We start from the raw sequence: 13,178 nt of genomic DNA on the forward strand, positions 1-13,178 counted from the left end.
TGCCAAACCCTGGTAGAGCACGCAGCCAGGTAGTTCTATCTACTTTGCACGTTCTCTTCTCTTGCAGTTTTATGTATTCTTTCCCAAATATTTACTCACTGTTTGCGGTGTGCAATGCATTCAGTTTAGTTAGGGAGGTTAAAAGACAAATAAGATATTCAGGAAGGTGCCAGTATCTACTGGAATTTAGTTTTGAGCTGAGTGATAGTTGCTATTTTACGTGTTGTTTATTTAACTCAGTTTTTTGGGTTAATTTATAGGCTAGTGCTTATTTGCATGACTAAATAAGTGTCCAGGAGAATGGGAGGAAGTAGGTACGCTGAGTCAGCGGTGTGTGCTGCTTCAGAAAGACTTCCCAGATGTCTTGTCTTTAATCACAGCATTTCAGAATTAACACCTACATACATGACCTGGAAGACAGGCTCAAATATATCATCACACACACGCCTTATAGTCCTAGCCCCTTATACGTTCTCTGCATTTTCCTGCATTATTTGTTATTCGTGAGTGTAGGTGATGTGAGGGTCGGTCCCAGCGGCCCCCTGGCATTAGCTTTCTATGGCTGCTGTAACAGACGACCACAACCGGGGCGGCTTGAAACAGCAGAGGTTTGCCCGGCCTCTGGAGCCCGGGGTTCCGACATCAGTGTCACCGCGCTGAGGCCAAGGCTCTGCAGGGCTGTGCTCCTCCAGAGGCTCGGGGGGAGCTGTTCCTCGCCTCTGCCAGCTTCCAGAAGGTGACTGCTGGCATTCGTTGTTCTGGCTGCATCCCTCCAGTCTTCGAGACCAGTGTCTTCCAATTTCCCTGCTCCACCTTCACGTTGCCTTCTCCTCTGCATCAGGTCCCTCTTAAAAGGATGTGTGCTGCCTTTAGGGTCCACCCAGACCATCCAGGGTAATCTCATCTTAAAATCTTTGCCTTAATCTGGTTTGCGAAGACCCTTTTCCCAAATAAGGTAACATTCATAGGTTCCAAGGCTGAAGGCCTCACATCTTTAGGGGTCGGCTGTTCAGCCTACTACACCGTATGCCCACCTTCATATTATTAGTAAAAATGTTAGCTTTAGTTGACCAAGTTCTGTAAATTCAGTCTCAGTTATCTGTAATAGTGTGTAAATAGTGTCACAGATGGCACAGTGGAAAGCCTCATCTAAATTTTCTTTTTCCGAGATTGTGCTGTATTTTTATGGAGGTTGGGGTTTATTTTCCTGTGGATTTCTCTCTCGTATGTCTAAAATGCAGAATGAACTAAAGGATCTAGATAGCAGAAGTGGGTGTTTTAGGCTATGTTGAGGCACGAAGGTGAGCCCTGCTTCCCCATTGCTTGAGCAGAGCTTCCCCAGTTCCCACGCCCCTTTTCCCTTGGGGCTTCTTGGTCTCCTTAGATTGCACTAGGACCCACTCGAGTTACCGAAGGCAGAATTCTAGGGCTGTTCTAGAAGCCTCATGTTCCATTTCCAGTCTGTTAATGTTCATGTCCTGCCTTGGTTCTAACCCCCTCTTGACCCTATGTCAGTCTCTCCCCTCTCATAGAATCTTTTTTGGGGAGGAAGGGCATTATTTTACCGCAGCAGGTGTAAGATTAAATATAATACACAGCTGGAAACAAATTAACTGTTCACTTTGCATTTTACTTTAATGTCATAAGTGAGATGTTTAATTTTCTGTGCTTCTGGTGATATTAAACTGTTAAAATGCTTTGTGTAGGTATTCTTTTTTGACTCTCTAAATAGTATTTTTAAGATAGGGATTATAACTTCCTCGAAAGCTTAGTAAAACTTTTCTGTAAAATATTGTGTGTGTGTCTTCTGCAGTTTTTACTACCAGTTTACTTTCCTTGTGGTTGTTGGTTTATTCAACTTTTCAATATCATCTCAAGTCAGTTTCAATAATGTGTATAATTTTTATTTTTCTAGAATATCCTTTTCATCTAGGCATTCAAATTTATTATCTATTTTATTAATTTTTTAGAATACTCTTTATTTTCTTGATTTTATCATTTCTCTGATTTCTATTTTATTAATTTCTATCCTTCATAATTTCCTCTGTCAACATTCTTTATATGTTTTGTTATTCATTTTAGCTCTGCTAGATTCTTGATATTGCAAGCAGAAAGATCTTTCTAAACATCAAATCTTACCAAGTCTTTCTCTTATTAAAGACGCTCAGTGTCTTTAGTCATCATCTGTGGAAACACCTCTAACTTTTTTGTTTTGTTTTGTTTTTGGTGAGGAAGATTGGCCCTGAGCTAACATCTGTTGCCAATCTTCCTCTTGTTGCTTGAGGAAGATTGTCCCTAAGCTAACATCCGTGTCCATCTTCCTCTATTTTGTATGTGGGGTGCCGCCACAGCATGGCTTGATGAGCAGTATGTAGGTCCACACCCAGGATTTGAACCTGCTAACCCCGGGCCACCAAAGTGGAGCTCACAGACTTTACTATGCCACTGGGCTGGCCCCACCTCTGACAGTTTTTACATACCATGTGTAGTGCTTGTGATCTGGTTTATATCCTGCTGTCTGTCCTCCAGCTATGCTACACTAATTGCAGTTCCTAAATGTGGCATGCTGCCCCCCTCCTTTTGCCTTTGTATCTTCTGTTCTCTCTCCCTGGAACGCCCTTCCATGTCTGTACTCCCGCTCTAGCATGAGATCCTGATGGGCTGTTCTGATCCATTGGTTGTCTCATTATAAACATTTAATAATGCTGAATACATTTTCTTGATAGAAAACTTTTTTTTTTTTGAGGAATATTAGCCCTGAGCTAACATCTGCTGCCAATCCTCCTCTTTTTGCTGAGGAAGACTAGCCCTGAGCTAACATTCATGCCCATCTTCCTCTACTTTATATGTGGGACGCCTGCCACAGCATGGCTTGCCAAGGGGTGCCATGTCCACACCCAGGATCTGAACCAGTGAACCTTGGGCCGCCAAAGCAGAATGTGCGAACTTGACTGCTGCGCCACGGGGCCAACCCAGATAGAAAATGTTTTTTCTGTTCAGTTTAGTGTTTTTGTGTGGTGAAAAATCCATAACGTGAAATGGTACGTACCATTTAACCATTTTTAAGTAGCAGTCCATTGGCATTAAGTACATTCACATTGTGCAACCATCTCCAGTGTCCGTCTCTGGGTCTTTTCCATCACCCCAAACTGAGACTCTCTCCCGCTAAACGCCAGCTCCCACTCCGCCTCCCCAGCCCCTGGTCACCTGTGTCCTGCTTTCTGTCTCTAAACTTGGCTCCCTCATGTGAGTGGAATCAGAGTCACTGTCCTTCTGTGTCTGGCTTTTTTGACTTAGCACACTGTCTTCACGATTCATCCATGTGGTGGCACGTCTCAGAATTTCCTTCCTTTTCAAGGCTGCATAATCTCCCATTGTGCGTGTATACCACGTTTTGTTTGTCTGTTCGTCTGTGAGTGGATGTTTGAGTGGTCTCCATCTTTTGGCTACTGTGACTAATGCCGTTCTGAGCGTTGGTGCCCCGGAATCTGAGTCCCTGCTTTCAGTTCCTTTGGTATATACCCAGAAGTAAAACTGCTAGTGTGGTGATTTTGCATTTAATTTTTTGAAGAACAACTATACTATTTTCCACAGCAGCTATACCATTTGATATTCCCACCCACAGTGCACAAGGGTGCTGATTTCTCCACATCCTCAGCAAATCTTGTTGTTTTCTGTTTTTTTTGTTGTTGTTGTTTTCTTTTTTTAATTTTATTTTCCCTTTTTCTCCCCAAAGCCCCCCGGTACATAGTTGTGTATTTTTAGTTGGGGGTCCTTCTAGTTGTGGCATGTGGGATGCCACCTCAACGTGGCCTGATGAGCAGTGCCATGTCCACGCCTAAGATCTGAACTGATGCAACCCTGGGCTGCCGAAGCGGAGCACGCAAACTGAACCACTCGCCCACGGGGCTGTCCCCATTGTTGTTTTTTTAATAATAGCCATCCTAATGGAAGTGAAGTGTATTTCATAGTGGCTTTGATTAGCATTTCCCTAGTGATTAGTGATGTCGAACATCTTTTCATTTGCTTTTTGGCCATTTATATATGTTCTTTGCAGAAATGTCTATTGCCCATTTTTTAATTGGGTTTTTTTTTTTAAGTTGAGTTTTAAGAAAAGTGTCTAACAGCCTAAAATAACCCCAAGTTTCCAAGCTGAGACAAATACCAAAATACTGAAATAATTTATAAATTTATTTGAAGGCTCATTGTTGATAATATTTGAGAAATCATGGAGCATGTGAGAAAAGGCAGAATGCGGAAAAATAAGCAAATGTTTTTTCAGAAACTGGAGAAAAACTTCAGAAAACAATAGTAGCAAGTTTTTCCTACTGATTTCAGTAGGAATTAGGTAGCTTGTGAATGTACAAAGAGGAAGAGGTAACCACTAGACCCCGAAACAGCGCTGCATCCTAACTCCCCTGTGCTGGGATTATGGGTACTTACTCCACAGACGCACTGTGGGTGACCATGATCTGGGATTGTTGCTAAATTGGGTAGATTCCCAGCTTAGAGAACATGTAAATCTAAAGAACTTTTATTTTAAAGTGCAAATTGAAGAGTTTATCTTTATATGGCCTTAATCTGTTCACAACTGGTATATATTGTTAACAGTCATCACAAACCTGGCAAATTTGTTCAGTAAGAGACTCAGAACTTAAAAATAGTTCAGAGGATTGAATTATGGGGCAAAACCCAGTAAGTGAACTTTCACAAGGGTCAGTATAAAGCCCTGCAGTTAAGCAGAGAGAGCAACCTCCACAGAGACAGTGGAGGGTCCTGAATGACAATCGCCTATGTAGAAAAGATGTGGGGATTTCAGTCAACTGTGAGCTGAATGGGAGTCCTTAAAGTAACCAGGCTGCCGATAAATCTGATGCAACCTCTAAATGCCTTTTTTGAAAAAAATTCCAAATAATGGAAAATCATAATTCTGTCGTATTTTCTATTCATTACACTTTTTTTCTTGGTTATCTCCATGGTAGCTTTGTGCAAATGTTTATTCTCTGTTTCATGTCTTGTAAATATGACAAATAACTAGATTGGTAAGATTTATTTAGTCAGCAAATATTAATTGAGAGTCTGTTTTATGTGAATTATGAGATAGTTACTGCTACTTTACTGGGCAAAAAATATATGTATGTGTATATAATATATGGTTCCTCCCCTACTATGAGAGAGGAGTCATGCATAAATGATTATAGTACAAGAGGGCATGTGACACCTGCCACGAAGTGCTATGGCAGTTCAAAAAATGACAGGATCCAAGAAGCCTCATGAAGGATGGATCTTAAAGAATTTTAAGAAATGTAGATCAATGGAGAGATTATTTTACGTGTAAACAAGGCATGTGCAAATTTGCAAAGGCATGAAGCACAGGGCATGGCTCATTCAATAGCAGATTGTTCAGAATGACTCACGTACATAAGTCAGAGATAGTATTCCGGGGCCAGTGGTGACAATTTTATATTGGCACTAAAACATGTGGAATTCACACTGTCAACTCTAGGCAGGCAGGAGCAATAAAAAATTTTTAAGTGACACGTTGAGATCTTTCCTTTAGCAGAATAGAACTGACAGTAGTGTGCTAGGCTTCTAGCCATCATTTTACAAACATTTCATTTAATCCTTGCAGTCGAGTTATGAGTTGGCTCACATCATTATCCACAGTTATAGATAGAGAACTGAGGCTTAGAAAAGTTATTGCACACGGTCCTAGCAGAAGAAGCTTCAGACCCTCATCTGCCTAACGCCAGAGCCGAAGCTGTCGTCACTCCACTGCACTGGTTATAGCGGCACTAACTGGGGGTGGGGAGAAGGGAGAGGGAGGAAGACAGGAAGGACGTGTTCTTGTGGTGCTTACAGCTGTGTAAGAGATACAGACAGGTCCTGCTTGGCCTTGACTAATCTGTTATAAATTAATCACGTAACAGATTTCTTCTGTATTGTTCCTCTGTAGATAGTTTGTTAACAAGCACAGTTCTTCTTTTTATCAGTTCTTTGGGACCAAGTGCATTGAAGACCATAGGAAATGCAGCTTCAGTGAAACGGAAGGAATCTTCCCAGAGCTCCACTCAGTCGAAAGAAAAGAAGAAAAAGAAGTCTGCCCTCGATGAGATCATGGAGGTACAGTTTCTGAGCTGCTTTCGACTCCTTAGCAATTAAGAGGAATGATATAGTTCACACCAAGGGAAGTTAAATAGTTTCACCACTTACTAGATTACTATACAGTTAGAAAAATATGCATGTACTGGGTTAGGGAAAAGCAGCCAGACGCAGTTACATCAGAACAGAGTTGGAGCCCCTCCCAACTGTATATTTTCTTGCCTCGAGTGCTGCCTTTAAAGCTCTCTGTGGGGTTGTGGTCAGTAGAGTTCAATCAGAAGGACGCCAGTGGTGCGTGGGGCTAGAAATGCAAGCTCTGTCCCCCTCTGGGGCTCTATGAAATTGGCATCCTCCATGGACCCCCCTCCCACCACCACCGACCACCTCCTAGCCAGCAAGAGGAAGCTGTGATGTATTTTCTAATTTGATTTGACCTGATGGCTCAGTTAATGTGATTGATCATTGAAAACCTATGATTATCTGGATCCAGGGCCATACTTTGACTCTGAAACTCTAGAGCAGTTCTGCAGAAGGTTCTTGATATACTCCTAAATATTCCTTTCTCCCCCCAACCCATAGGCTTGCCTTATCAATGAATGTAGGAAGTAAGTGGAAGAGAGGAGGAAGGCCAGGCAAAGAGAAAGAATACCTGGATACAGAAGCTAACATTTTTCCTTGTAATATAATTTCCTCTAGTCTCCCCATCCCTTTTCTTCACTTGTGAAGGGAGAGGAGGTAACTGTTGGTTTCCCCTGTTACTGAGTCCTCACACAATGTGGGGCAGTCTGAAAAGCTTGAAGTGAAGTGTAAGATGTGTACCCTAAGAGATGTGGTCCTTCCATCATGCAGCAGATAGTGAGTCACTGTTAGGGGCTGGGCGTTGTGCGAGTCCTGGGTCTGGAGAGTAGGGAGAAAAACACAGTCCCTGTGTGTCACGGAGCTTTCATTGTAGCGAGAGAGACACACCATGGCCAAGTGAACCAGTAAATGCGTAATTACAAAATGCTAAGTGCTGAGGAGGTCTGAGGGCTGGGGGTGGGGAGGTCACGTGGGGAAAGTTGCTAAAGGCAGGGAGCATCTCTAAGGCAAGCATCCGAAGGAAGATCCATATGGCTCAAGCACGGTGAGCACGAGAGTGGTCGCATTTGAGGTTAGAGAGAGTTAGGGCAACACTGTAGGGGTCGTAAGACTGTGACAACACCGTAGAGGTTGTAAGACTCTTGACAACACTATCAAGGTCATAAGCCATGACAGGGAGTCTTTGAGCTTAATTCAGAGTAAAAGGGAAAGCCAGATCCTCTTCCTTTGAATATAATATATGCTAAGTTTAGAATGTTCCTTGTTCATTTTGGGAAGTTGGAGGAATTAAAATGAGGTTTAGAATCAAACAAAAATTACATTGTTCCATCCCATTGAAAGTTGGTACTTCTGGTTTAGTAAGCAGTTGAGAAAGATGGGCATGCTCTATAGCTGTAATGGCCAGTCAGCTCTTTTTTCTTTTGATCACTCTCTTTTGTTTTTTTGGTGAGGAGGATTGGCCCTGAGCTAACATCTGTTGCCAGTCTTCTTTTTTTTTTTTTCCCTCCCCAAAGCCCCAGTACATAGTTGTAGATCCTAGTTGTAAGTCCTTCTAATTCTTCTCTGTGGGATGCCGCCACAGCATGGCTTGATAAGCAGTGTATAGGTCCACGCCCAGGATCTGAACTGGCAAACCCCAGGCTGCCAAAGCAGAGCATGTGAACTTAACCACCCAGCCACCGGATCAACCCCTTGATCACCCTGGCCCATATTGCATACTTTTTTTAATTCAAGTTTTTTTTTTAATCAAAACCTAATTGCAAAAAATATTTATTTGTATTTATCAGAGCTTGCAAATTATATTGATCTTCGGTGAAGTGTGTGTTTTATGGTATTTGTTTGCTAAATAGAATGGTATTTGAAGATAAATTGAGGATTTTACAGAGGTGACTTTATGAATGTCTTGTGTATCCTACAGATTGAAGAAGAAAAGAAAAGAGCTGCCCGCACAGACTACTGGCTACAGCCTGTACGTGTTCAGTTGGAGCTTCTTGAGTTCTAAATGTACTTTTAAGTGAATGATTTAAGTAGCATTTGGTATAAATGACTGAATTTCTCAAATATATGTAAATTACATAGATAGATTCATAACTTTAATGACTCCTTTCTACCTGATCTTAAGTATTGGTTGTACCCTTATCAGAGGGGAACTTCATATGTATAGACCAGTAATGTTCCTTGAGTGTAGCGGGAAATTTGTTCATGGACTCCTTGAATTTAAGTCTGGAATTATTTTCAGTTTTAGCTATAAGACAAAGGGTTACGTTTTCACAAATGGGATTGAAAGGTAGAATTGTAAATGCAGACGTATTTTTTTTTCCAACTTATAGCTTATTGAACTTAGAATACCCCTTTGGGTGCTCTGTCGAAAAAAGCAGGTTTTAATTTTACAGACTCAAGGAAAGCTTTGTATTTTATTGTGTATTTATTACTACTTATTATTTTAAGATAATTTTCAAACATTTAAATAATTTTAAAAATTATTATTTATTGATACTCTGTTTTGAACTTACTGAGATGTGAAGTTTTCATGGAACTTTCAGGGTGCCTAGTTATTTTTAAAGGAGCTGGTTTGATCAGTAATCAACTTTACAGTAAAGTAAAAAGTAGTGTGTCATTTAGATAATTTCTGATTTGGAAAATAAGATTAATAATAACCTTGAAGGTCAGAAACTCCAAAGTTCTGATTCAGATCTTCAAAGGCATTCTCCCATTAGCTTGAAAATAGTTTAGCTTCCATGTCTTAGTTTATGTCCTTAGACAATGGGAACCATTTCTACCTGTGGATCATGTGAAGGATCATGAAATAAGTTATTTAATATGAAAATACTTGCTGTGTTAAATAGAAAATAAGCACTTTGTATGAATTATTTCGGTTAATTCTTGTGTCAGCCCTGTAAGTTAATTACTGTTATTATCCCCATTTTACAGCTGAGAAAACTGAGGCATAAAGTATTAGAGTGATTTCCCAAGGTCCTTTAGAAAATGGGACCCGGGATCCCCTGGGAGTGGCTTCTGCTCTCCACTGGTGGCCAGCTCTGCTTCTTTGTGCCTTAGTCACCCCGACTCCTGTCTCTGAGCAGAAGTTTGAGTGAAGATTAGAAAAGAAAGAACTACCCGGGGTTATTTTGATTTGTTTTCCCTGTTGGAGTAGCTGGTATTTGAATATTAATAGTTTCATATATTGTTTATGAAAATGTAAGCAAGAATTTTGCTTAAAGCAGTAGTTCTTTTCCAGAGAGTAATTCAAAAATTTTTTCAAAATATGTATACTTCAGTACTGCCACCATCCTGTGTCCTGGGGTGAAATGCATATTTTGACTTACCTCCTAGGTGATTCTGAGATGTGCCCTTGGTTAAGAACCATTGGTTCAAAAGGAAAACAAACCAAAAGCAAAAAAAAAAAAGGCAAGCATTCCAAGTTTTAGTTGGTTCAAAAAGGATTGTCTCTTCCCACTGACAAGCTTTTCAATTACATTTTATTTTCTGTTTGGTAACTTTCTCATATCATAAATTATTCAGATTTTCTTCATAGTTCCTCTTACAGAGTGTTACATTAAAAGTGAGAATCAGCCAATGGTGCTCGTGTGTCTCACTCTGAAATGGGCAATATGTTTGTTAAAATAACCTGCAGCCCACAGAGCTAGATTGGAGAGCTTCATTTTTTAAACTCAGGAAAGAAAGGTTTTGAACAGATCTATTGTGAGCAAGTGTCAATAAGTACAATGACTTAATGAGTTATCTTTTAAATTATAAGTGTGTACCCATGAGAGCCTTTGAGAAATTTAGCCCGGAAATATTCTGGCTAAATCAGAGAAACTGTTTTCACGTTATTTGGCTTCATTTAGAATGTCTTAGTAGAATACAGGCTTAAGAATAAGACCATTCAAGTCTTCTCTTAAACATATTTTTCTACTATTAAATGTCCTACTTCCAAAGTCCTCACTGAATTTTTGTTAATATAATTTTTAGCCTGGCTTAATGAAGGACTGGGGACCACCTGGTACCTCTGTTGTATTCACTTGAATTAGCAAATATAGGATCAGAGTAGTGAACATAGCGTGAAGTTAGGTGATTTAATTTTCATTATCAGCTGTTAGCTCGACCAAATCGGGAAAACAACACTGAAGAAGCCGAGTCAGAGTGCTTTAGTATGAAATCAGCCCAGATTTCTCTCCCGTTTGAGAAGTAGATGCTCAGAAGAACCATGCTTTTAGCAGGAACTAATCTGGAGGAATCTCATCTGTATCAAAAATTGAAAGCAACATAATGAGAAAAGGGCGTTGTGGAAAGGAGCACCCGTGAGCTGAGAGGCCCCATTTCTGCATTTCCCAGTGAGGCTGTTGCCACGTGAGTTCGCGTCAGCAGCCGACACCTACAGTGCAGTTCACTTACTTGGATGCAGAGGAAGAAAGACGCTGCCTATGAAAGACCTGAATTAATAGAGTCGAGATTGACAGATAGAAGTGCTCGATTTCAAGAAACCTTCACTGGGGAAATGAGCCGTGAGATATATATTTTTTTCCTCCTGGTGACCATGTTGAATAAAAAGAGAAAGAAGGAGTGAAAGGTTACTAAGGAAATGTTTTACCATTGTTAGGAAGGCTTAGAACTTCAAAATTTCATAGTTAGCAGAGCGGTTACATTTTACAATGATTTTTGGTGAACATGGTTTAAGATGAAGATGTAAAACAGAAAAGATAATTTTTGTCGTTCCTTTCATCTTGATTTTTTTGTTGTTATTTTCTAGGAAATCATCGTGAAAATTATAACCAAAAAACTTGGAGAGAAATATCATAAGAAAAAGTGCATTGTTAAGGTAAGGACTTGAAGTTATAAATGAAATTTGTGAAAAGGCCTGGGGTGCAGTGAGTAAAGCCTTTTTGGTATTCCTTAAAAATCAAGTCCTGGGGCCAGCTTCATGGTGTAGTGGTTAAGTTCGTGCACTCTGCGGTTTGTAGGTTTGGATCCTGGGTGTGGGATCTCAAGCCACACTGTGGCAGTGTCCCACATAAAACAGAGGAAGATCGGCACAGATGTTAGCTCAATAACAGTCTTCCTCAAGCGAAAAAAAGGAAGACTGGCAACAGATGTAAGCTCAGGGCCAGTCTTTCTCACACACACAAAAAATCAAGTCCTAGTAGCAGAAGCACAGTGTGTCAGGTTCTTGATGGCTCCATAACAGGAAAGCTGGATTCATAATTGTTGGAGAAATATTTCATTTCCAAACGTAAGTTTATGCTTAACTTTGGTCTGCTTTCTTACTGGAGCAGATGGTACATGTGAAATCACACTGGCACCTCTTAAAGTCATTGTGCATGCCTTGCTGATCAGTAAGTTGCATTCTCTTTGTTAATGATAGACAATATGTTTATGCCCCCAGAGTTCCAGGGAGGGCTTCCTGTGTTTTGCCTGAGAGACTGTCTTGGCTTCTCTAGAATTTGTTTGTTTGTTTTTCTCAGGAAGACTCACCTTGAGCTATCTGTTGCCAATCTTCCTCTCTCTCTCTGGCTTGAGGAAGATTTGCCCTGAGCTAACATCTGTGCCAGTCTTCCTCTATTTTGTTTATGGGTGGCTGCCACAGCATGGTTGACAAATGGTGTAGGTCCACGCCCAGGATCCAAACCCATGAACCCTGGGCTGCCGAAGTGGAGCATGCCGAACTTAACCACTGCACCACTGGGCCAGCCCTGCTAGGATTTTAAAATTTAAAAATCAGCACTCTAGTCCTTTTCTCTATGTTGTGTTTCCTAAATATAGTTTCATTGCAGCACCCAGCCTGTGCATATAAACTGCCCTTCTACTGTACTTGAAGCTAGGCAAAATTATCCCTCTCACTATATTTCTTTTTTTTTTTTTAAAGATTGGCACCTGGGCTAACAACTATTGCCAATCTTTTTTTTTTTTTCCTGCTTTATCTCCCCAACCCGCCCCGTACATAGTTGTATGTCTTAGTTACAGGTCCTTCTAGTTGTGGGATGTGGGACGCCACCTCATCGTGGCCTATGAGTGGTGCCATGTCCGCGCCCAGGATCCAAACCCTGGGCCGCCACAGCAGAGCGCGCGAACTTAACCACTCGGCCATGGAGCCGGCCCTCACTGTATTTCTTAAAGTCTCATTCTGAGGTCACCAGTCTTTTATTCTTTGCAGATGAAAACCTTAACTAAGTTTTGAACTGAGTTCTTTATTAAGAACCATAGAGAAATCGTATGTGGAATTTAGAAAATAGTGTTGTTTATAGGAGGAGTTATTCTTATCCTTTGATTGGAATTTCATTTGTTTTCATTTTATTTATTTCTGCCCTTTGAAATCTGTGTTCATCCATTTCTTCTATTATAAAAGTGTTGATTTTACGTGACAGGAGGTAATTGACAAATACACAGCGGTTGTAAAGCTGATGGACTCTGGAGACAAGCTGAAGCTGGACCAGACTCATTTAGAAACTGTGATTCCAGCACCGGGTGAGTCTTTCTGCAAGACCATTCAATATGTGTGCCATCGCAATGCATGATGCCATTTTTAAAGCCACAAGTTTTTGACATCACTTGATAGTTATGGATGCAAGTTTCCTTTTTTGAAATATGTAACTGTTGCCTCTTTGACCTCAGGTGATGTGGTAGTTCACTAGTCTGCCAAGAAAGCTATATTTTGGCATGAATAAATTTTTCCTTCCTAGAATCTTTTTTTTTTTTTCTGCAGCAAAATGCAGACATATCTGGAAAAAATCAATCACATTAGGGTTATTATTAATGTATTTATTTAGCTACCTGAGATAGTAAAGTGAAAGTCTGTGTTATTTTGCTTTTTCTTTTCCTTAATTGTCTTGATGGTAATATTAGTCTCCAAAACTTCCACTTATCAGATCCTTTCCCCCTAGAATAAAACTAATTTTATGGATTAAGAATAATTTTTTTTTCAGCTTTAGTTAGATATAATTGACATACAATAAACTGCACTTGTGTAGAGTATACAGTTTGCTAAGTTTTAACCTGAATAC

General features: G+C 40.4%; 1 protein-coding gene across 2 annotated transcripts in view; it reads left to right on the forward strand.

Annotated features, from left to right (window-relative positions):
• The window catches only part of KIN (Kin17 DNA and RNA binding protein), a 32,843-nt gene that overhangs the window by 14,846 nt on the left and 4,819 nt on the right, over positions 1-13,178 (forward strand). For both annotated transcript variants that reach the window (XM_008529131.2, XM_008529125.2), the window contains exons 8-11: positions 5,994-6,123; positions 8,099-8,149; positions 10,931-10,999; positions 12,543-12,642. In XM_008529131.2, coding sequence (XP_008527353.1) covers positions 5,994-6,123; positions 8,099-8,149; positions 10,931-10,999; positions 12,543-12,642 — 350 coding nt within the window. The remainder of the gene's footprint in view (positions 1-5,993; positions 6,124-8,098; positions 8,150-10,930; positions 11,000-12,542; positions 12,643-13,178) is intronic.

Source organism: Equus przewalskii, chromosome 30, assembly GCF_037783145.1.
Source record: "Equus przewalskii isolate Varuska chromosome 30, EquPr2, whole genome shotgun sequence".
Classification (NCBI taxonomy): Eukaryota; Metazoa; Chordata; class Mammalia; order Perissodactyla; family Equidae; genus Equus; species Equus przewalskii.